The 26,186-nt window shown below is 42.7% G+C and overlaps 3 protein-coding genes across 12 annotated transcripts in view; all 3 read right to left on the bottom strand.

Moving 5' to 3' along the window:
* The window catches only part of cadps2 (Ca++-dependent secretion activator 2), a 98,440-nt gene extending 92,952 nt beyond the window's left edge, over window positions 1–5,488 (bottom strand). For 4 of the 10 annotated variants that reach the window (XM_062461911.1, XM_062461912.1, XM_062461914.1 and 1 more), the window contains exon 1: window positions 5,001–5,487. In XM_062461911.1, the coding sequence (XP_062317895.1) occupies window positions 5,001–5,306 (306 nt within the window). In that variant the 5' untranslated portion in view covers window positions 5,307–5,487. Of the gene's footprint in view, window positions 1–5,000 lie in introns of all 10 variants that reach the window. The other 6 variants (XM_062461916.1, XM_062461913.1, XM_062461915.1 and 3 more) reach the window with 3 other exon arrangements.
* Window positions 5,489–7,337: 1,849 nt separating this feature from the next.
* On the bottom strand, window positions 7,338–15,178 carry slc13a1 (solute carrier family 13 member 1). Its single transcript, XM_062461901.1, has 15 exons — window positions 15,041–15,178; window positions 14,259–14,387; window positions 13,911–14,047; window positions 12,926–13,113; window positions 12,726–12,762; window positions 12,547–12,616; window positions 12,098–12,243; window positions 11,765–11,884; window positions 10,856–10,954; window positions 10,437–10,538; window positions 10,107–10,201; window positions 9,560–9,654; window positions 8,729–8,890; window positions 7,869–8,006; window positions 7,338–7,692 (listed from the first exon to the last, which is right to left on the bottom strand). The coding sequence occupies exons 1-15, from the start codon at window positions 15,149–15,151 to the stop codon at window positions 7,549–7,551; spliced, it is 1,773 nt and encodes a 590-aa protein (XP_062317885.1). The 5' UTR covers window positions 15,152–15,178; the 3' UTR covers window positions 7,338–7,548.
* Window positions 15,179–17,561: 2,383 nt separating this feature from the next.
* Window positions 17,562–25,364, bottom strand: iqub (IQ motif and ubiquitin domain containing). Its single transcript, XM_062461900.1, has 12 exons — window positions 24,945–25,364; window positions 24,714–24,848; window positions 24,318–24,485; window positions 23,783–23,958; window positions 22,739–22,894; window positions 22,162–22,372; window positions 21,543–21,718; window positions 21,050–21,220; window positions 20,456–20,632; window positions 19,990–20,241; window positions 19,623–19,808; window positions 17,562–18,312 (listed from the first exon to the last, which is right to left on the bottom strand). Exons 1-12 carry the CDS (start codon window positions 25,330–25,332, stop codon window positions 18,118–18,120), a joined length of 2,391 nt encoding a protein of 796 aa, XP_062317884.1. The 5' UTR covers window positions 25,333–25,364; the 3' UTR covers window positions 17,562–18,117.
* Window positions 25,365–26,186: the final 822 nt, after the last annotated feature.

Raw genomic sequence — 26,186 nt, 5'->3', positions numbered from 1 at the left:
GTCGAAGAGGTAAGGAGGAAAAATCTGACAAACCCTATGTGGTCTGGTTCCTCATTCCAAATTAAACTACGCCCTCAACTTGACTTCTCGTTTCTTCATGTTTGCTAGCCGGGGGGGGAGAGGAGGAGGTGGTCACACTGGGCTTTCGGTGCCCTCAGGGCTCTGCTGATGTCCTGTCGCCGGTTTCTCCACACTGCATCTCCATCTCCTCTTAGCTGTCAAGATAGCCCAGTGGAATTGTCTCTTCACTCCACGAGAGAGAGAGAGAGAGAGAGAGAGAGAGAGAGAGAGAGAGAGAGAGAGAGAGAGAGAGAGAGAGAGAGAGAGAGAGAGAGAGAGAGAGAGAGAGAGAGAGAGAGAGAGAGAGAGAGAGGAGTGAGTTACATAACTGCCTGGGAAGACGCACGTCTCAGGGAGAGGGAAATTGACAGGGGAAGGCGAGACGACAAAGAGGACGGAAGTCAGCCTCTGGCAACGTTAGAAGCTGCCAACTGCACCCACCACCAGTCCACAAAAGATGCGCAGGGAAACTAGTCTTGGCAGAAATAGCTTCTTATATAAATTTAGAGAGAGGGAAAAATATGGCTATTTGTTTGGGTAATGAGAAAGGGCCAAGGGATTAGACGCGTGTATTGCAGAATGCGTGGGTCTTCTCTGAGAGGCTTTTCCGTGGCGACGGTTTCCCTCCTCTGTCGTGTACAGTAGACTAGTAGATTGTCTCCAAGAACGTGTATGGGGGAGGGATTGCACCTCATTGGTGGAACAGGATGGAGGAAGTAATAACTGATTTACTTATGTACAATGTTGTCTTAAAAATCCAATTAAAATCTTTGACGCTATTGATCATGTCTATTATAAAATGTGTTCGCTGAAATGACAGGACTCGGTACAGTAGATTTCAACAAGCAGGAAGACTTTTGAGTTGGCCTTGTTTCTATCCAACACTGCTATTCAAATTTGTATTTGAAAACTGGCAAACAGAAGCGAAACAGACCAGAGTTCAGAGGTTGTAGACTTGATATGAATTAGCAGACACTTTGCAGTAAAGGTGACCTTTACTGAAGGTCTCTTTTCATTTATCTGATTATGTTCCTTGTAGAGAGTCACCTCAGTTTTACAGTGCTTTACTGTGAGGCCTGCTTTCCCTCCTGACAAAAAACAGCTATTGACACGAGCACAGAAGAGGCTGCTCCACAGTGTGACAAAACAGGAAGTCTCAACATACTGCGTTAGTGGACCAGGTGTCCTTTTGTGAGTCCCATGAAAATGTTCTTTACCGATGTTCAGACTTCGGAAAATGTTTAGGCAGTAGTAGCAGACATCGTTTTATCTGCTGCTTCGGTGAGTCGCATTAATATGAAGTAATTGACGGGTTTATGTCTTACACATACAAAAGAGACATTGAAAACACTTGACAGTGATGTACTGCAGGGCTCTCGTAGGCACTCGTGTCTTGACCCGACACTGTCATGTGACCTCTTCATGCTCCTCAGCGCTGTGCTCCACTTATCAGGAAAGACAACTCTCACAGAACCCTAAGTTTCTTCTTGCGTTGGAGTCTCCCAAGAATATCCTCCACGTAGAACCAGCAACCCTGCATCCTAATCCACTCACTTTTCTGATTGTATTCAGAGTGTCGTCTTACTGCACCGGTTGGAGAAAACCCCAAGTCAGTTGTCCAGCCAGTATCGTAGCCAGCCTGCTATTGAGAGAGTGAAAAGCTATGGTTGTTTTACACCACAACCTCTAGACATCTATTGGCACAGATGAGGTATTTTCACTGCTGAATATTAGAGCAGATGTCCAACTGTACCACTGTGCGATCTGGCTGGTAAATCCGGAATGTTCCTTGACTCTGACCACCGAAATACTGTAGATCTTGGAGGGAGTAAGGCAGATCTTCAAATAATATAAAACGGAATAACGGGTGTCTTTATAATGATATAAGTTACTGACTGACTAGTTTACAAAAATATTGTTTCATTAAGACTTAATAGGTGATTGATTACATATCAATAATGGATTGATTGTACTTTTCATATCACATATACCAAGCACAGACCAAACATAACTTTAGTTAAACCTCTTCAAACATTAACATTCTATTCTAATCTATATGCACTATTTGTATGCTAAATGAATGAAATGTCAATGTACCCGACTTGGACAGATAATATTTTTTATAAAGATAAACTGCTTTAGACCGGGAATGGTGTACGGTACAAAAAGGGGCGAGGGTTGAACTTCAAAGACTGTTCAATAAGCATGGCAAAAAGGAAGGTTCAAGAGGCACCGCTGAAGAACTTCAGAATGTTCTAAACCACAGCGTTATGAGGAAATGTCGGTCACAGAACATACTGTAGTACAGTACATAGAGCATACGACTTTTGGTCAATAAAGCATACGCTTTTACCAGCTACTTAGTTTAGGAGTTAGCCTTTGATTAAAGGCTTACATCAAACGTCATTATGAGTAAGCTACATGATGGGCATGGTGCTTACTCATAATGACGTTTGACCAACCACGCTGTCCCATTAGGTTGATCAAGGAAGGACAGACAAGCAGAGGGAATGGATGTGAAGGGCTTTGCCTGCTTGCTTGGTTGTGGATGTGCTGGCTTCAGTTTCACAAATCATTAAAGTATGTCAACAAGGAAGTCGGGATGTTGTAAAACAAGTTTGTCGACAATACAGCATGTACTGTGTATTCAACCAGCTGGGATGAAATCCCAACCTCTTATCCTCCAAACCACCTCGCTAACTCACTCAGCCAAATGTTTAAAGAGAAGTGTCTTTAAATTCACAGTGTGTTTGATCGAGTAATGTCTCTCTAACTCAGTAGTTCGCTAGCTAGTGCATCAACAGCAAGTTGTGTGGAATGCTTTCATAAACAAACAGTTCAGCAGATGGACATATAGGTTTTAGGGGAGTCAGATGGCTGAGCGGTTAGGGAATCGGGCTAGTAATCTGAAGGTTGCCAGTTTGATTCCCGGCCGTGCCAAATGACGTGTCCTTAGGCAAGGCACTTCAACCTACTTGCCTCGGGGGGAATGTCCCTGTACTTACTGTAAGTCACTCTGGATAAGAGCGTCTGTAAATGTAGAATGCCCTCAGAACGTGCTGTGCTGCAATCCATATCCAACAACACACTTTGGCAAGCCAATAGGATTTAAACTAGTTACAACAAGACTTCTTCTTCTAAGACTTAGTCTTAAGGTAAAGAGAGATGCTTTAAGACAGTGGTTCTTAACCCTGTCCTCAGGGAACCCCTGTCCTGCATGTTTTAGATGTTTCCTGGCTCCAACACACCTGATTCAAATGCATGTTCGTTACCAGGCTTCTACAGAGCTAGATAACGACCCATTTATTTGAATCAGGTGTGTTGGAGCAGGGAAACATCTAAAACATGCAGGACAGGGGTTCCCTGAGGACAGGGTTAAGAAACACTGCTTTAGGAGACATGGCTGCTTTACAAAGTTGGCAAATGTGTCTTTAAAAGTTGTATGATTGACAGATGAACAGTCATTACAGCCTATTGAAGTTTGACTACTGCCACAATGACAGCTGAGCACTCAATAACAATTATCTTTGGTCGAGTTGGAAAACGGCTAAACCACTGGGTATTACCAACATAATGACCCATACTAACTGAAGTCTGGAGGGAATTTCACTTATCATAAAAAAATATACATTTAAGCATTGAATTTAGTGTGCCTATAAAATAGGCTGCATACACTCTTCGTCACATATTTATTTATCAAATAATTGATAATTTTGTGTTCAGTATCACATTAGAGTAAATGCATCACTGAATAAATTGACAATAGTAAAAGGCCAATCAGAATATCAAGACAGCCATTGGCTATATTCAATACACCATAAGAAGTAATTGCATCACACAAGGCTGTTATGCATGGGTGATTCTATTTTCCTTGTACTTTGAATGCATGCACAGAGCCACAGGCAGGGAAGACAGGGAAGACAGGCTTGCAATCTGAACAGTGGCAAAGGGTATGAGTTTGGCTGTTTGCATGCTATAAGGAATATACTGTCGGTCTAAAAGCCAATGGTGATGTTGCATACTGCATCACCATGGCAGGAGTTCTACACCAAGGGAAGGTGCAGTACACAACTGCAAGTCTTGTCAACTAACAGCCTCTGCCAAATTCACTACACATCACACTATTGCAGAATCTAACCATAGTGTTTTGATACAAGCTAACACTTTTGGTTTTGATGATAACACTTTTTTTTTTATTAATTCCAACCCTGAAGGTTCATGCATATGAGCAGGAGGGGAACTGAGGTTTTCGATTTCCACTAGATTGCAAATCAGCTGGTGTTGGTCAATAAGGGGAGGCAGGTTCTTCCAATGCCTCAGGCTCATTTTGCATTTTGGCTCAGGGTTAACGAACTAAAAAGTAAATCTTGGAAAGACAAAACATTTTTACTACTTTGATGATGTGAAGAGTCGAAATCAAGCGGTTTTGCGACTTATCATACTAATTCATTCGTACTGTCTTTTACATTCCACACACACACACGCTCATTTTCCTTTATATGTTGCCATGGATTTAGCTCTATTTCTGTAGTAATTTGCCTGTTCACCTAGGGTTATACAGACCATTGTTCAGCACCGAGCAACAGCTGTGCAGTCCAACCTATATACTCTGATCCTGCTTTGATCTCGAAGCTTGCCGACATACAGGAGATAGAGATGCAGAGGTTTACTAATTGCTCTCTCATCCTGTGGCTTTAACTGGTGAATCCTTATTGCAGTTTGTTTGTATGCTAAACAAACCAGCCATGAAATAGTAAGCAATTATGTAATTCGATATAGCCTATTGTGATTGGGTTTACACTTGTGGTTGCACTTATTATGGTTGTTATGTCATATAAAATTAGTTTTAAGTAACAGGCAGTCACTTTTTTAAATCAGTAACTAGCTACTTTTATTACAAACTGTATTTAAAAGGTTAGCCTGCGTTTGCCCTCACTTACCTTCTGTTGTCTGCGTGCCATATCCGTGGGTTGTTTGGCATTGAAAGGGTATGCGATACATCGCAACACAAACACATAAACCTGAAGCTTAATCTTCCTCTCCGCTTCTTCCTTCTGAAGTCTCTCCCTCTCTTTCTCCAGTTCATCTTGTTCGGGATGACTTTCAGGCTTGGGTTTATCAGTTTGTGGTCGTTTCTTTTGTTTACCTCCTTGCCCCGAGGAAGCACCAGGTGTTTTAGGAGATTCTTTTGGAACTTCAGGGTCCTCATCTCCCCCCGAATCTTCGCTTGAGGACGGATCCAACATCGCTAAGACACAGGTGCAGGTGAACTACTGTTTGTCTAAAATGAAAAGCTCGTGAGATGACAGCTTGTGTTTGTCGCCACAGCCCTTTAAGTGGCGGTATTCTTCTCTCTTTCCGAACGGTGACGACGACTTTACAGCGAAATCTCTTGACAGAAATGCGAGGTGAAGGGCGGAGTTTAGAAACGTCGCCTCTCAAAGCCTTTCCGCTTGCGCCTTTTCTGTATCGGAACGGCAGTGCGCGCACTGGGTTCCCATACAGGTGGGCAACCTGTAGAATGAACAACAGCAACACGTGGAAGGTGCCCATTTTAACTAGTCGATCCACCATAAGAAAAGAACAAACATTGGAGTAGCAACCCTTCGTTTACGGTTAGTTTGGAGACTGTCGATCCCGTTGGAAACATTTTGTCTACTGACGTTGATACCAATAACTACAAATTGGAGTAAAACTATAGGCTGCTTTTCAGATTTTAAATATTACAATGCTTAATTCGAAGTTGTATTTAAATATGAAACACTGCATTATAGTACGACAAGGGGTAGACTGACATTTGCCTTGCCTTGTAATGAAGTAAAAAGAAAAAAATGAATATTAGCTTTTGTTAAATGTCTTGAAATGAAGATGATTAAATCTAATTGCTCCTGCCTGGTGCCTATCTGTACCATGGCGAGGCATTTGTGTCTTGTCAACCTTCATATAAAATTAACACCACTAATTACATTAGTGTTGTCATGGCATGAGTGCTATTGCTGACTTAATATCTTAATGCCATAGCTTTCTGTGTGTGTTTCTATGATGTGTGGGCGTGTGCTTGCATACGTTTGTGTGTCTTTATGGCCATGGCGTGTGTGTGTGTGCGTGTGGGGATCAAACATCACTTCCACGAAGTATTTGTAATGTGACACCATCAGACTAATTGTACTTCACCTTTACATTTACATTACTTTTAGTCATTTAGCAGACGCTCTTATCCAGAGCGACTTACAGTAAGTACAGGGACATTCCCCCCGAGGCAAGTAGGGTGAAGTGCCTTGCCCAAGGACACAACGTCATTATGCACAGCCAGGGAATCGAACCGGCAACCTTCTGATTACTAGCCCGATTCTCTAACCGCTCAGCCACCTGACTCCCATCTTTAGATGCTGCACACTTAAAGACACTTACAGTATTCAGACAATGTCATTTAGTAGTGTGTCATCTTATTGGTATTGTAGATCTAAACTAGAGGTGTCCAACTGTCCCTAGAGAGCTACTAAGTGACCAATCAGATTGAATGCATCAACCATCTAATTATTTGAATAAGGTGTGCTGATTGGATTGTGAACCTACAGGAATAGCTCTCCTGGAGCAGGGTCTTTTCTGTAGGGCAAGACCTAATGCTGTACTCAAGTAAAACCAGGGACACAGTGACTACAAGATGGAATCTTACATCTCAATGTGCCTCATAAGTCAAAGCTTCTCACAGGGAAGGGCTATGATGGCTCTTTACCACCAACACATAAAGATCCTCATTCAACAATGTCCAAAAAATATATACATTTAATAATAAATTGTTCACTCAGTTCTTCAGAGGAACATCCAACTTGTCAACACCGAATATACTTTAACATTTCACTGAAAACCACATCAAAGTACAGTACTTACAAAATCTTTCCTATATAAATTTGGGTTTACGTGTAGGTAAACAAGCTACCACTGATTTGTAGCATTGTATTTACATTATATAATGATGACTGCTGAGATACAGCAGTCAACCTGACAGTTTTTCTTTCTTTTTTTTCTTCATGTTTTCTCACATTCACTGTAACTGCCACTCTTCAGCTCCTATTGGATGGGAAAAACTGATTGTTTACAAATAAACTGTGACAAAATCAATCCTCTGCACAAGAACAATGTGCTGTACTTGTGGTACAAAACATGATGTTCCAATACAAAAACAATGGTGCACGTGTCAATAAACTGCATCATGGTACAGTGCAATATTGGCTAAACAGTGTCCTCTGGAGTTGATCGATTTGTCCTCAAACGGCAAATCTGTGGACCATGATATTGTGCACTTCAGGAGAACAATACTCCCTTGCCTCGACCTGTGCACCATCACCACCATCCGTTAGCCTAGATAGCTAACTAACCAGAACCACGTTGTGTACAGTGTCCCATCTTTGTCCACGCTATTGGTCCTTACTTGCCCACATTTTTTCCTTCCTGAGGTAATTTCAGTCGTGCTTTTATCCCAAAGAATCACAGGCCAGTGCTGTTGGACGTAGGGAAGACGGGCGCCCAGTCAGGGTAGGTATTGAGTCCAAATAGGGGTACTCCTAATGTCGTCACAGCCAGTATCACCACAAGGACACCGATTATGTTTGTGCCAAGCCCCGCCTTCACCTAGAATCATAGAATGGAAGGAAAACAGGAAGAATACCCTTTAAATGTGTATGATGTATTTACATTAGATCGTCGCTACAACATGCTTCTAAGCAATGCAATGGGGTGACAGTAGTTATACTAATCAATGTGAAATGACACATTCCTAACATGGGCACTGCTCACTCAATACTCACCATGTCAATGGTACGAATATGGCCATAGCCAAACACGATGGCATTGGATGGGTTAGACACAGGAAGCAGGAAGGAGAAAGACGTGCAGAGGGTTGTGGGTATCAGCATGTAGAGTGGGTTCACTTGGATTGCCTCAGCCTGCAGATCACACACACATATTGTGAAAAGAACAACCTGTTTACTGCAAAGTACAGCTCTATCTTAATTGCCTCTGGTGGCATATGATAAAATACACAGCATATTTGTTGATGTGGTCATGTATGTTTTTGTTTGTGCAACAACAAAACCCATCCTTTAAGTATACTCCATTTACAATCTACAACCCTTGTTTATGTGCCTATTGCAGTACTGAGTCATTTTACATTTACATTTAGTCATTTAGCAGACGCTCTTATCCGTCTTATTTCAATTGCATGAACTGAAATAATTGCATATTACATATTTTGCCATTTAGCATACCCCAATGTTCTCGTGGAATAATAATAGTTAAAGGAAGGGGCTATGGGGAACAGCAGCATGGAAGCAAACGGTATAGAATCTCAGTTTCACAGAAGGAACCTCAGTCATTGATGAAATCTCAGCTTTATGTCTCAGAAGCTGTAAATCACTTAACTGTAGCATGTACTGTAGGAATATACTGTGGACTCTGCTATCCCTATTAGGCAAGGTCACCCCTATAGATGCCTTTAATCCATTGAACCCATTTTAGAATTTAACCAATGATATATTACCAATACAGATTGTGTCCATTAATAATGACTATTATCCACAATAATTACTATTATCATTATTATTCATCTTTGTTTTTTGATTTCATATGTTGATGAGTGAAGCAGAGGGACTGAGGATAGTGAACCCACCAGCGGGGCAAGGATGGGCAGGAAGATGGTGATGGTGGCTGCATTACTGGCCACCTCTGTAATGGAGGTGACGATGACACAGGCGATGGTGACCGTCGCTATGACGGGGAGGTCACCCAGAGGGGTGAGCAGGGTTGCCACCCAGGACGATAGACCGGACACCTGCAGATGGGGCAGAGAAAACACACGCTTAGTTAGATAACACATAATTAAGTGTGAAATCAATACATTGTTATACTAGCAAACAGCATCTTGAGCTGTACTGCATTCGATGCATTCGACGATTCAGATATATTTTTCCTGTCTTTTACAGTTTTGAATGGATCCATGTAGAGAGTGTTCTGCATTCAAACTAATACTGTAAATCACAGAGAACACAACATGTGCCATGTTACTTAGCAACTCGCCAGCAGGATACTAATGACTTAGCCTTAATGAGTAATGAAAAGTGTGGCAGTGTCGGAAAAACTTTTGTACATTGGCGCACTCAAGTTTCTTTGGCTAATGTACGTCAACAACATGTACGTCAGGCTTTTTAATAGAAGCTGGGGCCCTAACATGTTAGCTAGAGTTGGACCTGTAAATCCATTGCCTGCTTTCACTTGTGAAATAGATTTCCACAGGGGTGTGTCAGGGTGTCGGAGAGGTGTAACGTATAGGGAAGGTGTAGGTATAGTGTAGGGTATAGGGGAAGTTTACAGTGAGGGTGTAGACAAGGTGTAAAGGTATAATGTGAGGTTTTAGGAAAGGTGTATAATGTAGGGAGTAGGCTCTAAAAGCTTACTAGGGGAAAAAACATGATAAAGATGATGAAGGTCTGGTAAACTGTACCTGGGTACCCTCAGCCAAGGCAAAACCTCCACCAACAAGCAGGGCCACCTCCCATGGCATAACAGCCTGGAACTCCTTCCAGGTGATCATGGCCTCTGGATGGAGACAGATATGATTCTTTATTGTGTTGTGTTGCCACAGTCTGTACAGCAACCGTTGTACATACATTCCATGTTGTAAATACATTTTAAGACAATATTTAGTTACTATGGAAGCCATGGAGCCATATCAGGAGAATTAAGTGGAAAAAACAAGAATGAATTTGTTTCTCAGTATCTTGTGAAGCTTAAATGTTCTAAACAATAGTGGCCTGTTAAAGTCTGCTCCTGTACTAGGTATACCTGACATCCTACTAGGATATATTTATATAGGATATATACAAGAAATACAGTTATTTGACAATTCCCAAAAGAGGGAGGGTATGTGCTCTTGACTGCAGTTCAAGAAATTGCAGGTTCAAATTTCCCCCGGACTGTATACTTCTTTGGATGAAATCGTCTGCTAAATGAATGCATTCATATTATTAGGTTTTTGAAAAGATTGCTACCAAAATTCTTGGCAGATGGACCATGTGCTGGGATGACAAACAGGAGGAGGCCGAGCAGCAAGGCAGCGGTTGCATCTGTAGCGTAGCCGGCATGTCTGCGTGAACGCAGAGAAGAAGTCAGTCAGAGCGAATGTACATCCTGCTTGATTTTCTTGATTTCTATCAACCATATGCTCCAGGTATTATGCCATTCAAAATAATAATAAAAAATAGAACCCTTCTGATGAGGAATCCTGATAACATGTTGTTTTAGTCAAATACCGACTTTAATGTCGTTAATGGGTATAGATTGCAAAACAAACAAGTGTACCAGTGATGGCAAAAACTCACTCAGGGAAGAGGTTGGCCCAGCCAGGCATGAAGCCAGGCTTCCTGGTGAACCACAGGAGGGCCATCAGCACGAAGATGATCAGGGTCACCACCTCCTGGGGACTGGATGGAGCAGGAGACACTCAACCATAGACTCAAACATGGGTGTGGGTTTAGGTGCGACAGTAGGAACCTCAAGAGACCACAGAGCATAAATAATTAGCAGCAGGGCATGTGTAATGCTGGCATGGGGGGGGGATATACAATGTTTTCCCCCCACCAATCTTGAAATCAGTCAGTCAGTCATGTCTGATGAGCAACGGGGGGAAGAGAGAACAAACATGTAGTGTGTTTGTTTGAATTGTTTGTCAAAATGAATCAATGTATAATTAACACAATCTCCAAAGTCACCAACACTCAGGAAAGAACGGGTGTCTCACCTAATAGGCCCCAGAGAATTATACTCCTCCTGAATGACGCGGGCTGTTTCCTTCTCCCTCTCGGACCGTTGTCCTCCACAGCGCAGCAAAGACCTAAAACTGTGTGGGTGAGAAAGGAAGAGAGACAGAGATAGACCGAGGTAGAGTGAGATAGTGAAAAAAAGAGAGAGTTGACAAACAATAAAGATAGCATTTTGGACATTTGCCTCACTGATTGTGATCAGACAACTAATGTTCAATTTCCGAGCATCCAACAATAATAATTAACTCATCTTCAAAACACAATGGACAGGCATGATGCCTAAACAAAGAGAACGCTCTGGATAATGGATCACGATGGTGGTAATTATGGTGTAGTAAAACTATAATATATTGTTGTCTGTTAATATTATATTGCTCACTCAAGGAAGCAAAGGCGTTGACCTGTAGATAGCTAAATGTTTTTGCTATACCCTTAGCTATAAATATTGGCTTTAAATATTTCAAATAATTCTCATAGGACACATATAGACAACAAATATGACTATACTGATCTGGGGTGTGTTTCCCGATAACGATGGATCGTAGCAACGATCGAGCAAAATAACGAAACCATCAATATTTCTTACGTGCCTTTCCCAAACATGCTCGTAAGGAGTAGGCTAATCTATGCAATTTCAAGAGCTACGAATTTTCAAGAGACACTTTGGCTACCGTGTCTTTGGGAACGGCCCGTAAAACTAAGATTCGTTGTGCGATGGATTCTACGATCAACTTAGGCTTACAACGCTTTCGGGAAACGCAGCCCTGGTGTGTTAGAATAAATAAATAGTGCTCAGTACATATCAACCTACAGTCCTGGAGCAGAAGAAGCGTAAGCAGAGAGCATTATACGATGCAAACAAGTGACTTGAGGCAGTGTGCACTCACTCAGAGCCAATGAACAGCCAGTACAGCCATATCCATGACAACAGCAGCATCAGGATACTGATGGGGACACAGAGAAGGAGCCAGTTTCCAAAGTTGATCTGGTCGCAGTCTGGGTAAAACCTGAAACAGAACTCCCATTACTAAAAATCCAAGTGCACAATATGGATGATGAATCCATTTAGTGTATAATTTTATTTTAAGTGCATTTTACTTTACAAACTAAATATATCTCTGATCTTACTCTATATCAATCTCCAGGGCAACAGCATTTGCACACACACAAACACAACTCACACATCTGGTTTTAAAGGTACAGTTGTGTAAAAAACTTACTGAGTCATGTACTCTGAGAAGATGAGATTGGGGGAAGTCCCGGGTAAAGTGGCGATCCCGCCCATGCTGGATGAATAGGCAATGCTGATGCACAGAGCCTTGCAGATCATATTATCTTGTTTACTTCCGGGTACCTGAGGGATGACCTTAGGTCATGAAATGAAAGTGTCATAAAACAGTCCTTGAAGTGCCTGTCGGGAACTCTAGAATTCCAAAGCTGAAATCATTGTATGTAGATTAATATTGTTTATAAAGCATGACAATTTTATACAGGTTTTTTTATTCTAATAATAAAATCTTCCAACATCATGAATCTCATTATAACAACGGATAATTTCTCACCAATAAATTGTATTTTAATGACAACCAATGCATGGTGATATTGGCCAGTTGGTGCTATGTTGCTTTTAGGTTGTAGTTACTGTTCTGTGGTTGTATTTTCTACTTACAGTTCTGTGTGGGGGGACTTCGTTCTCAGGAATAGTGTACACTTGAGCTTCTGGATCTTGTACTTGGCTACTGTGGACAGACAACATGACAGTGGCATAACATTGCTGTATCACTTAGACTAAGTAGTAACTTAGAACCATCTTTCATCTTAAAGAAGGAAACTGCATTTTTTCTGTACCTCATAATATCCTCTTTCTCCTTCGGCCCAATCATTTCTAAAAAAACAAAATGAATGTATAACGTTTAGAGGTACAAAGTACAACCAACGAAAACAACAAGTCACACAGTTAAACACTGTCATTATTCCCAAACAAGTATCAAGCACTATGACACCGTGAACCAAAGCCAAGAGACCGTCTGTGGGCTTGTCAGACCCACCGTCCAGCTGCAGGGCCAGGTTGCTGACGCCCGTAGCAGCTCTGGAGCGCCGTCCGTCGGCCTCCTCCTCCGACCTCAGGATCTGCTGGATGACGGCTTCCACAATGGGCATCACCATGGCGACGGCGGAGGTGTTGCTGACCCACATGGAGAGGAAGGCACAGCCGGACATGAAGCCCAGCATAAGCCTGGGAAGGGGACATGGAAGGGGCAGGATGAGGTCAGCAAGCTGAACACGTTCAAGGAAACAACAGTGAGTGGTGAATGGGTCGGGTGGCTTCTTAAATGCCTGAAGTTTGATTTATAAAATTGAATCTGCTTTCCTGTGGTAAAACCATTGTAGAAAATAAAGTATTTAACTGAAAAATGTAGCTGTAAATGTAATTTGCTTAGGCGTATTAATTTTGGAGAAATTGTATATAGACTTTACATCACACTGGTTTCTGAAAATCAATATGTGGAACTTTTAGTTGGAAATATTTGGTTGAACTATTGGTTATGTACCAAGGTGTCGCAGGTGTCATTGCTTCGTTCATCAGTATATCTTCCTCCCTTTCTTGACTGTACTAGGATTCAAACTACGGTTCTTTTTCTGAGGAGTGAGTTCAGTCAAGTCAGCTTGGTTACATTAAGACTTATCTTCTCTCCTAATATTGATCCTTCATTCCATTCTTTGTCTTAAAGATATGGCTAGACATGGCCTTGTCCCTTCCTTATCAGTTTAAGTGACACCTACGAACCAGAGCAGTCAAGTTAACTTTGTCTGTATTGGTTATCACAAAACAAACTGTTGTTTCTACTGCAATAACATAGGGACTAAGAGAATACTTCAAAGTTCAGCTGGATTACATCATGTAACCCCACACATATACTGTACACACAGACACACACACACAGTTTCACATGCTGCACTGACTTGTGCCAATATATTGTGTATGAGCTATGATTTAAGAAAGGTCACAAAAAGTTTCCAAGGAGACCTCACCATCCAGGGTTGACCCCCACCAGGGTGACCAGCCTGAGAGCTATCCTTCGATGAAGGCCCCATTTCTCTATGGACGTGGCCAGGCAGATTACCCCTATCAACAGGAGGTGGAAGTCTTTGAAGTACACTTTAGCCACCTGACATGCAATAAGACATTTTTGGAGACAAAACAGAAGCATGAGAAAAACAAACAATTGTTCAGTTTGGATATTGCATCAAAAAATACATCCTGAAATTGTGCCTATTTGGGGTGGGGAGAGAGAAAGTGAAAAAAGTGCCTTTTGTTCCAATTGTTTGCAAAACACGATAATGGGATGTCGTGAGGAGGTGTTCTTGTAAACCATTCACCTCGTTAGACTTCAAGATGCCGAACAGTGGGAAGAGAAGGGCTGGCAGCATGGCTGTGGCCGACAGGGGAAAGGCCTCCGTCAGCCAGTAAATGGCCATCAGCATGAGAACAAACGCACAATCTGCCACCTATAGCAGGGTAGGAAAAATAATGATGAATAGATTATACCAAACAACCCAGTGGCTTCAGATGATAATGTTATCTATGGGGCGTTCATTTCATAGTGATAATGTACAGCTGAACTAGTGTTGCAAAGAAGTACATTGAAAAGTTGATCACACTGCTACACAATTTATGTACCGGTTAGTCAAAATAGACATCGAAAATATTGTGGTTGTTTTGATTACGGTTTGTCACTGTAGGCTTTTTAGGAAAGAGGGAGAATTTGTTTAAATCCACAGATTACGTAAACAGTCACATATGTAAGGACAGGTATGGATAATACAGTTGTATAGATTTTTCTGCCAGGTCATTTCAGTTCTTAATATACCTTCATACACATACATTTGTTTCTATTTATATTTGACAAACACAGAATACATACTACTTTTTAAAATCTTGAATATTATATGACACAGGCAAACTGTTGGATGTGGTTATAAAATGGGGCAAAAATGTGAACCACATGTCTAGGTACCAGTCCACACTATCCATACTACACTTTCTTAAGTACATTCTAGCATGTGTATTAAAAAGGATCATGACGGTACACCAAACTACTGCTTTGACCGTGTGTGTGTGTGAGGTGTTTGTCTGGTTGTGTGGCGGGGCCTTCTCTCACCTTGGTCCCGATGACTACAGGGAGAGGCAGTAGGAGCAAGGGCGTCATGAGGATGATGAGGAGACTCCGGTACCTCCACATCACCTTCAGTACCATCTTTACAGCCTCCATGGTCGAAGCTGCTCTCTCTCTCCCTCTCTCTCTGACAAGTCCTGGATAGCACTGACAGCTTTTATGGGAAACTTCACCTTTTTGTTATCCAGTCCCCAGCACCCGGTCGTAAAGTTTATCACAAAGCTTATCGCTTTTATAGCTGATGGTCAGCCCACTGAGCATGCACTGAAATGTGCAATATTTAACTAATTTGTGTTTGTGCCGTATTCAAATGTATTTGATTTGTCCAGACATGTAACCCTTGATCCTTGAGGCAACCTGTATTCAGAGGGAGTGCATGAGTCTGCATAATGGGTTGTTTCCCAACCTTTATTTATGGAGCATCATTACTTGGATTTCACCTGTGCAGTCTTGTGTGGCAATGTCTCATTGACAGACTTCTCTGAACATGTGCTGCATCTCCCCTCCCCTTAATGTTCTATTCATGTATCAAAGGCCCAGTCAACATTTCCAGAACGAGGTTTTCCCTGAATTTTGACATTGTGACGTCATGCATTATAATGCTGTTAATCTTGTGTCTGTGTGGTAGGAGTGAGGTGTGTGTAGTGGGTGGTATTGATGACAAATCTGCACAGGTGCTTTAGGTCAGGCCTGTTCCACAAGGCAGTAACGTCTACCAATATGCTACACTCACCTGGGTTATACTTGCTTTAGAATAGGGACGCTGGGCCCATTAATTATGCCTTTGCTTCATTTTACCTTGTGTTTCCCTACTGATGTTGTGAGCCGGTCGTCGATCCGGTGACCATACAGATTAGGCCGTGTTGTATTGTATTACAAAAATATATGAATGTTCATGTTCCATCCAGACAAATCGTTTTTTTCTCTACTGTCATTCATTGATTTAATTGTAAAGAAATCATATGAGCAGCATGTTTGGTTTCACATATTGACCTGAGGTAGTAAATAAAAGGTACACAAATCATTCTCAGTTTCTTCTTCTTGTTATGCATGCCACTCAGATCCCTTAATGCACCTCGGACACGGCGAGTGTCCATGTGTCTGCATAATGCAACGTTATCTAACCTCTTATTTTATTAAGCAAAATCAACCATTGTAATTCAAATGTGCGGAGAGATAACCGTCTTGGAGTCTGGATTTTCTCGGACCCCTTTGAACCTGTTCACACCTATGTCTCATTGACAGACTTCCCTGAACATGTTGCTTTCTCGGAATGCTGTCCAGACCACATGGCAAAATTTCCTTCGAAATGGATGCCATCTAATTTCCTTATTTCTGCTGCAACCGTGAACAGTATGTTTGACCAATTAACTATGAAAATGTAACGTTTTCACCATTGTTTACATTTGTTGTTGACCCCATTTTATGATATGTATAGATGACTTTCTGTCCGGTTGAACTCTTGCCTCCATTGTCTCTCAACTCCCATATAGGAGCCTGTGAATAGAGGTCAAGTACATGAACTACAAATATATAGAACTACAAGAGAAATGCACTCCTCATGGCCATTGGTTCTGCATACAAGACTGGAATAAATTCTAAAGTGATAACAAAACAAATCTAATCAATAAAGAACTTTACTGATAGCACATTAAGCGTCTTAATCAAAAATATGTGCTCTCCATGTTGTTGTACAATATCTGCAAAGTGTTTTAGTTGTATGTGAGAACAAGGCTTTTGCTGAAATTTCAAAGAAGAAACTAAGAAAAGAATAAAAGAACGGGAAGCAATTAACCTTTTCTGTTATAGCTTTTTGAGAACTAAATTTCTTTGAAACTTGGGTCCCCACAATCTCTCAGCATGCTCTGAGGGCAGGGAACAACCATTTGCCCTTTTGCTTAATTGCAACATTTCAGACTTATTCATCGTTCAACTATTTCTAGGACCGTTATTTATCTTATTCTAGCCACACTAATTAGAATCCTTTGATCTTTTACATTTTAGCCCAAAAATATTCCTAAAATGATGATTAAGAATAGTTAATAGTAATTATCTCTGATAAGTGAGCAGAGGTGGGTATTTAAACTGGAACTTCTACATAATGCAGGTGTTTTTACCTCCATTTGTACGTCAATGAACAAAGAAGGTACTTTTTCAACATAAAGTAAGCCAACCTATTATTTAATTCATTCATACTTTATGTGATACTTCTTTTGAGGGACCTTGTAAATTACAAAAAATGTACTAAGAAATGGTGAACATTCATGTTTGGAACTAGGACATTACTGACAACTAAACATTCTAGAAAACCCACAGAGGCAGCAGAATTGCCTGTTTTTTCATGTTACATAAGAGGCCCGCACTCTTCTCTTAGATGATTAGGCCCATCTGAAACCTGTCCTTCTAACCTGTCCTTCCTGTCCTCCTGTCTTCTTTCAAGAGACACCGTCTGTGAACTTAGAACTCTGTCACACCTGTGGTATTAATAGCAAAGTTCACGCAATAAATATCGCACAATAGTTATTTCTCTATGAAGGGACAAAGGTGGCTAATTATATAATAAATGCAATTGTATTATTCCCTTTATTGGTCTATTAAATCGCAAAACGTGTGAGTTTTATTTGAGCTGAAATTGAGCTACCGGTACATCAAACATGCTCCATTGAAAAAAGTCTGCAAGGTTTTAATGATCCACTATTTAATAACACACTATTTAATAACACACTATGTTTTGAACAAGTCAAACCCATTGTACGATATAGACGAGTCTCAAGCACACACCTACCAACACACAAACGCAATCTTTCAAATTTCTTAGGGTTAGCAAATTGACTGTTTAACTACTTGTTGTTCCATTATCATAAATTATTATTATTGCAGTTGATCGGCACCTACTACAGTACATTCATGAAACGACACTGCTGTGTGGAAATAATAATAACCCCTTACATAACAGTCAAATCTGTTATTTAATAGAGGATGGTTTTGAAAGGAGAAGAGAAGAGAATGAGAGAAGTGAAGGATAGTGGTGAGGGAGATCCCTATGGTTTAACGCTGCCACCTCAGGTCTTTGAGGTGTTTATCAGAGTCCGAGCAGTCACCGTGGCGATGGGCCTGGCCACCAGCAGGTTGCAGTGGGCGGCGGATTGTGAGTCGACATCCTGGAGGTACTGGGCCATGATGGGGATCTGGGAGAAATACTTCTTGGCCAGAGTGTGTTTGTGTTTGACACTGCGAATGAAAACCACTCTGTAGGCCTAGGAAGAAGGATCCGGAAGATTAGGACACTTAAGGAGTTTAGGTTAGCTAAGGGTTAGGGTTAAGGTTAGGTGTGGCTATATTAATGAGAAAACCCCCTGTGGGACCCCGACAGGACTGCAGCTAAGCTGAGACCCCGTGAAGGGTTAGGGTTGGGGTGAGCTGGTAAACAATGCAGACGTCTGGTCTACTGTATGATCTAGCTGGAAGTACCCATTTTTCCACAATGGTTAGAAGCATCTTTACAGTTACTGGCAAAAGGCAGACACCTTAAACTTTGGACAGGCTTTAGCCGTTATCTTATTATCACTTATATTATTGCACTTTCTTATAACAATCATAATCGTAGTACAGTGCATTAATTTAAATGACCTGAAAAAGACACTAACCTGTAGCCTTATCAAACGTGTTATTTTTTTTTTCAGATAAGGCAGTTGAGCACCAAGTTCAGTAAGTTCACACTAACTTAGGTTTTTATTGTGTCTTTTCAAGAGTCCTTGTCCAAGATCCTCAGTTATATCTCCCCATTTGTGTTCCTGCCTTTTTTTGTATTTACTGTTTTTAATGAAATTATTAACACCCTGTGCAGTTCAGGGTTTATTCCAACTGGAGAAAGCATTCTTTACTATTTCAGTGAAAAAATATAATGATTTTAAGATCATTCTTCAAATAGTCTATAAATAGTAATGTTAAGATTAAATAAACTGGTAAATTTAGCTATTTTTGCAGATTTCTTACCAAGTATATATCAGTTTCCTTTTGAAACCCACATAAGCTACTATTAGAGGAAAGTATGACATTTCAGACACACATAACTTTCTTCTGACATTTTGATTGTAAATCAGTGTGTATTAGTTTGTAGGTTTGTCTTTTTAAAACGAGACATAACATTTTAGGATGATAAATCTATTAACAATACAAAGGGGCTAGAGTTTCATGTTACACATTTAACAAAAATAAGGCTACATTCTATGCAGAACATTAATTCAAAAGTTCTCTGGTATTCGCAATGTCATGGTCCTGTTCTACATTCTATGGATGAGAATCCAATTGGGCATAAAAGCCATCTGCTGGAGAGACATAGTATTCCTCAAACATCCACCACCTGGTTATAACTTTGGGAGCTACGGCAACAACATGCTGCTGGATTGTCCTTGATAAGCACAAAAGCTGTGAGTGTGTGTGTGTGTGAGAGAGTGTAGTCACATGTGCATTTAATAACTCCTGGTTTTGACCAGTCCCAGGCACAATCACAATAAATCTACAAAAGCAAATGATTTCATGTCCAGAATGGACATGTGTGCAGTACCTGATCAAGGTTCTCCACTTTGAGGTGTGCTGACGCCTCGTCCTTGGCGAGCAGGACACAGTTCCAGGGACTCCACTCCCACACACGGTCCCACCTCACCATCACCAGGTCATGGAGGTCACTGCACGCGCTCAGTGCCGACTTGGCGCCCCAGACCACATCCACCAAGTACTGTAGATCCTGCTCCTGAATCACAAGAGGAAATACATTCAAACCACCAACAGTACCACACACACACACAAGCATCACCGGGTGCACACGCAGGCTCGTAAACATGACAAGGCAAGGATAAAGGGAGTTTGATGTATTACTATCTCACACACACTAACCCACCGACACACACACACACACCCACAGTCCCTCCCACCTGCAGCAGATAGGTGATCTTGGCCGTGTCCCCGCTGGCGAGCGCCTCGGCCTTGCGGAGCCTGTGGAGGATGGTCCTGTAGTGGGAGAAGTCCTCCCGGCGGCGGGCCTCGTTGTCCAGCTCCATGCAGCGCCGGCACTGGCCCACTGAGCGGGCGTTGGCCGTCAGGGAGAAGTCGGTGGACAGCAGGTAGCGGCTGCAGCCGCCACAGAAGTAGATGTTCTTCTGGAGCTGGGTGGGGTCCTGAGGTACCTGGGGGAGGGAGGGAGGGGGGGCAGAAATGGGGCATGCGGGGATGAGGGTTAGGTAGTGAAATGTGCAAAACTGTCTCTTTAAAACAGTACTGGATGGCAGTTGTGGGATAGTTTCACATTTTCAACGCCATTTTGGTTTGTGAAAACCACAAAGTCAGGTACACCACAGGATGTAGCAGGCCATGGTCAGCCCAACGCCAACAGTCGCGTACCTTCAGTATCTTCGCCACCTCAGGGTTAAAGGTCGGGGTTTTGATGTACTGGAGGACGAGGGTGGATATTCTCTTCCTCAAGCCCTCCAGGTTGGTCTCCTTCACCCCCCTCATCAATAGGTCTGCCTCCCTGTCAATCAACTCCACTATGTCCTTGGTCAGCTTACACTCGTGCTCCTGACAATCAGAATGGGGAGGCGGAGCTAAGTCAACTCTCATAACAGAGTTATATCATAAAGTGTTTTAGCAACTGCACAAGATATTTCAAAATATGTAGAAAAGAACATGTTAAAGCACAATACCAAAAGGGGACTGACTGTGGAAACAATGAGTGTCAACAATTTGAGTGGAACTTGAAGCCTATTGCCCTGCTGTGAGTGAAATGATGTGGTACAGTAAACTACCACTGTGATTTGGTGGCTGATGTAACCGACTAATGATTGATATAGTCTGTTCTCTCTCTGTCTATCTCTGTCTTTGTCTCTCTCTGTCAGACATCTCCGCCTCTGAGTCTGTCTCTCTGTATCTCTGACTGACTCGCTCTTTGTCTCCTTATATGTCGTTCTCTCTCTCTCCCCCCCCTCTCCGGAGCACCTTGACGGTGTGCTTGAGAGTGAGCAGCACGTCCAGCCTCTCCTCCTGGTTCAGGTAGGTCAGGTTAATGCTGGTGTACAGGTCCCTCAGCTCCTTGGCTCGGACGGTAAACGGGGTGTCCATCTGGGTCATCCTCCCGTCGAACGCCCGCCATCTTTTAGGGGCGGCACACTGAGCGGACGGTCAACAGATCATTAACAGACGTCAGTTAACATGGACCTAGCAGCGTGACATATGGATCTCTAAAGTGTCTTCGGAACATTTCGTTATCTCTGGGTTATCTGGCTCACTGACTCCTGTCGGTGACTACTGTTGTCCCTGCTACCTCAACTGTAGAAGGTAAACTATATATTGTATTTATTGCAGGCATTGAAGTAGGTATTACCCATCTTACTGGAAAAACCACTGTTCATCTCAAAGCAGACTTTGATAAAAACACATAAGCGGACGACCGCCTGACCCCCCGGAACTACCTAGCGGGATGACCTCTGACCTTGTCCAGGAAGGCCTGAACGGCCTTGTCGTGGTTCTTCTCGCTGGCGGCGATGCGGTGGCGTCCGATGGATGCGATGAGTTGCGTCTCCTTCTCCAGCAGGGCGCACAGTGCGGCCTTCCGCTCTGCTCCCGTCAGCATGGCATCGATTTCTTCCACCTCCTCACGTCGCCATTCTGGAAAGGGGAGAACATTATTCTGGATGATGTCATTGCTGTCTGGTTATAATAGCCTTCAGACTGATGGCACTACCCACTGAAATGCTGTTTGAGCTGTGCTCTTTGGAAATGTGATTATTTGCTGGTCTTACATGTGTAGCTTTGGATATTTTAGTGTCTGCTAAATAAATAAAATGCAATGTAAAAGGTTAAGTGAAATCCTACAGTACTGTACTGTAGCTGAGTGAGCCACTTGTGCACACACACAAATACTGAGAGAAAACATCACAAACTTTCATTCAGTTAGTTGATTAAACCTGATACGGTAACTTGTATATCCACACGCCCACCTTCCTCCACACACACACACACACACACACACACACACACACACACACCCACACACACACACACACACACACACACACACACACACACACACACACACAGAGTTTCCTCACTTTCCAGCGCGTTGTAGAGCAGGGCGAAGTCCGCCTTGTTCTGGGGGTTCATCCTGCGCCTGTGCTCCCCCCGGACCTGCTCCTCCTTCTCCTCCGTCTTCCTGCGCTCCTCGCGCTCCACCCAGGCCAGCCGCAGCTCCCGGTCCTGACGCAGCATGTCTGTCAGGCGCCAGGCCTGCCAGCGCCGCGCGTACGTCTGCAGGGTGAGCACCTGATGGGGAGAGAGGGGGGGTGGGACAGAGAGAGATGGAGAGGGAGGGAGAGAGAGGTGGGAGACAGACAGGGGTTAGCTTTGTAGTTTTCCCCCCAAAAAGGCAGTCAATCAAACTTCAACAACACTCACTCTTCAGACACTTACAGAACCTCACACCAACCAGCACAGACTCTTAACATGCTAACTCACCCACACACACTCCAAATTTGAAACGGAATCATTCCGAAAAAGAACCATCCAAAAATAGCACGGCATACTAGAAAACATTGATTAATTCATACAATTACGAACGGAATCCGATGAATGGAGATATCGTAAAACATCTATATTTCATGCAGGACTGAGAAGAGCACATGAACGCACGGCTTGGAGTCTCCTGGCGTGGTACTGGTCTGCTGTGACGTAGGGGCCCGGGGCCAGGAGCTTGTCCTCGGCGTTGGAGATGTAGCAGCCGATCTTCGTCATCTGGGTGGAGGTGCTGTTGGAGCACTGCTGTCCCTGGCTCCTCATGGACATGGTCTGACGGGGGTGGGTGGGGGTGGCACACAATATGACAGCAGCCAAAACGCACCAAAGACCTGTATACATGCAGGTGCAGCTAACCCTAGCTTGATTCATACAGTACTATACAGTACCAGCAACACAAAAGTCATCATAGTCACTCAAACACACACACACACGTACATGCACACACACACACAAACGCTAAAGGATGTCGGCACACCAAAGCATTCTTAAACACGCAATATACTGCAAGGCCTTCATAGGCGCTGCTCAACAAATCATCTCTCAGGAAAATCCACACTTGCGGATTGATCAAACATGTCATTACCATACGCTGCCACCATCTTCCAGTTCCATACGAGCACAGAAACCCAATTAGGCAAATCTCGCCATAGTCCGATCAGATACCGGTATATACAATGCTAATTCTCTCCAGTATGTGGGTGCAGCAGGACAGTATAAAGCAAACAACAGGTCACTGGCTTTGTGGCGTAAATATAGACTTGATCTGGAAAGATAGCGTCTGCTGACGGTTTAATAAGGTGCTTTTATCCATATGAGTGAGAGGTCAACTCATTACTCCAGGGAGACAATCTCATCACATGAATGCACAGCCACAGAGACAGGGGATCTCATTACACTGCTGCAAAACCGGAGGGTTTGAGTGTGATGGTGTGTGTGTGTGAGCGTACATAAGCGGGCCCATGTTTCGTTCCACACCGTGTGCATAGGCAATTGTAATGTATGTAAGTCCAATACTGGTGTGTGTGTGTCCATAATGAGCATCCTTTGAGTGCGAGTCTTATTGAGTTTTGGCAGCGGTGTGTGTGCGAGTCATGGGACAAGGCGAGCAAGTGTGTGTGCGTGTTTGAGTTCATTTTTAAGTGGGTGCGTGGGGGCTACCTGTGTGTCCCGACTGAAGGTCTCCACTCCTGTGTCAGGTTTTCTCCTGGCCATGGTCTGCACGGCGGCATGGTGGTACTCAGTACCTGCAGCCTTGTGTCTGTAGCCCCCCAGGAAGGCTGTCCTACGGGTGGCTCTCTCAATCTCCACCACCACATCCTGGTACGCCATTGTGTCTGGGAGGGGGGAAGAGGAGGGGAGGGAGCAGATGAAAGATCAAAAAAAGACAGGCAGTTGGCCAGGAGGGTAGGGCAGAGAGAAGCTGATAATAGAATTGAGCTGGACATGGATTTATAACATACTGTAAAGATTTGTGGTTTTGTAAGAAATGTAATGTCATGCTCATTATAAACACATAAAGCACATTTAAGTCATAAATTATTATTCGTTTCTATTTAAGTGTGATTTATTTGCGCTATACACAGTACATCATGTACAGTATTTTTTTGTATCTTTATTTACACCGGTTATTCTAACTGAGATAAATCTTTTTTTTCTACACCACAGCAGCCTACACTGTACTGTATAGGCCCACCTGTCTGCACTCTGACAGTGATGACATCAGGCATGTTGTACTCCTGCTGGGGCTTGACTGGGCGGATAGGGTGGTACTCTGGGTCTGTGGAGAACATTTCCAGCTGGATGGTTCCATGAGGCTGGACTCCCAGGTCCATCAGGGTCCTGTGCTCCTTTACTACTCTGCCTAAAAGAGGGGGGACGGGGGGGTTGATGTTGATAAATGCCTAGCCACAGTTGAGCAAATTCTTGGCTGAAACACACAACCATCAAAAAGATATCTGGATGGTCAAAACTGAAATGTATTGGCATTCAGCTATTAGTCGTAAATTATGTGCCATTCTTGAAAATGCATGCTAGAAGCGGGCAGGTTTTACGAGTGATAGCTTAATGTAGGCTACAACAGACAACTTACCTTCCAGCGAGATCTGAATTACTTCTGAAGGGACTTTCAACTGGTTTGCAAAGTGACGCTTCAGGTCTTTGATGCTGAGTCCAATGGCAAAGGCCATGGTCATCATATTGCCTTCTGGCATCAGCATAACCTTTACTACAATGAATGAGAAGCTCAGAATAGTAGTTTGTGTTTCAAGATACGTTTTTGTGTTATTGTTACTGTTGACTAGAAACAATACTGTAGTCTTACCCGTAGCTGTATAGTTTTTAACATCAGTGGAAGCATTAGCTTTCTTGTCAATGGCTTCATCTTCACCACTCTCTTCGGGAAAATCCTCTTGAACTGTTATTTCGGCTGCGCTCTCACCAGAGGTTATAAAAGTGGACGTGCACACCTCTTCGACAGGGTGGCTCTGCTCTTTCTCTGTGGCATTGCTGATTTCTAGAGACCCTGCACTCGTATTTGGTTCATTCACTGAGTCTACAGAACCGTTTACTTCCTTTTGTGCGTTTTCCTCCTCAATTTTGAGACCGGAAGTTTCATTTAATGCCCCTTCGTTATCAATTACTATTTCATCTTCTTGAGCATGTTGCTCTTCAATTTCAAGTCCTGGCGTTTCATGTTCATGCTCAGACATGATTAACAACCAGTCTAGCTAGTTAGTCTAAGTATTCTACAGTACAGTACAGTAGTTAGCTACCTGGGCTAGCCATCCTCGACTGCTTACTTATAATTACTGCAAATTTTGAGCAAAAAAATGGCAGTTGCTCCTGCAACAGCTAGAAACAGATCCGGAAGATCGACTTTTGAAATGCGTTGAAGAAACATGGATAGCAGTTTGGTATCGTTTTGTATTTGTTCATAGCAAGCTAGCTAGCAAACTTTCGCTGTTAACCTTTTTAGCAGCTAAGCAAGTGTTTGGCGCTACCATGGTAACTGATGTAACCTCCCATCTGAATATAAGCCAATAAATGCAGGTGGAGTGGGATCAAGTAAATATAGCCTAAGAAGTTGCTAGATGTTTAAACCGGACAAAATCAACAACAAATCAACATTTTCCTTTGCTGTTTGTAAGACTCATACATAATTGTAATCAAACTGCTAAGACTCCAAAGACACAACTCTGTAGGCTGATGTGAAACAAGGATCCTTATTACACGGTACTTTCAATCACAAAATAACTCATCCTCCTGACTAATTCATGACTAGTGCATGACTACATACATCAGGTAGGATTTCTTACTATGGAATAATATTGCAAAGCTGTGTGCTTACACGGGTCACGCTGTATAATCAGTGTCAAGAGTAGGAGACATAGAGGCCCCTCGCGGAGCCATGAAAATGCTGATAGTTATGCACCCCCTGACAGCATTGCAGACATAATCCACAGTGCAGACCTATTGGCAACTTCTAAGCTTTATGACCACACTGATTCAAAGAAGTAAAGTAAGCACATGGCAATATATATCATTATGCCTACACACTGTTGTA

This window comes from Osmerus eperlanus, chromosome 5 (assembly GCF_963692335.1).
Source record: "Osmerus eperlanus chromosome 5, fOsmEpe2.1, whole genome shotgun sequence".
NCBI classification, from domain to species: Eukaryota; Metazoa; Chordata; class Actinopteri; order Osmeriformes; family Osmeridae; genus Osmerus; species Osmerus eperlanus.
This window is presented reverse-complemented; position numbering and strand designations above follow the sequence as displayed.

Coding starts and splice junctions, on each gene's coding strand:
- iqub (XM_062461900.1), bottom strand. CDS start 25,332: ATGTCTGAGCATGAACATGAAACGCCAGGACTTGAAATTGAAGAGCAA. Junction 24,486..24,713: donor AATTCAGATCTCGCTGGAAG/GTAAGTTGTCTG, acceptor CCCCTCTTTTAG/GCAGAGTAGTAAAGGAGCAC. Junction 19,809..19,989: donor AGATCACCTATCTGCTGCAG/GTGGGAGGGACT, acceptor CTTGTGATTCAG/GAGCAGGATCTACAGTACTT.
- slc13a1 (XM_062461901.1), bottom strand. CDS start 15,151: ATGGAGGCTGTAAAGATGGTACTGAAGGTGATGTGGAGGTACCGGAGT. Junction 12,617..12,725: donor GAGAAAGAGGATATTATGAG/GTACAGAAAAAA, acceptor GTCTGTCCACAG/TAGCCAAGTACAAGATCCAG. Junction 8,891..9,559: donor CCTTGGCTGAGGGTACCCAG/GTACAGTTTACC, acceptor CCCCATCTGCAG/GTGTCCGGTCTATCGTCCTG.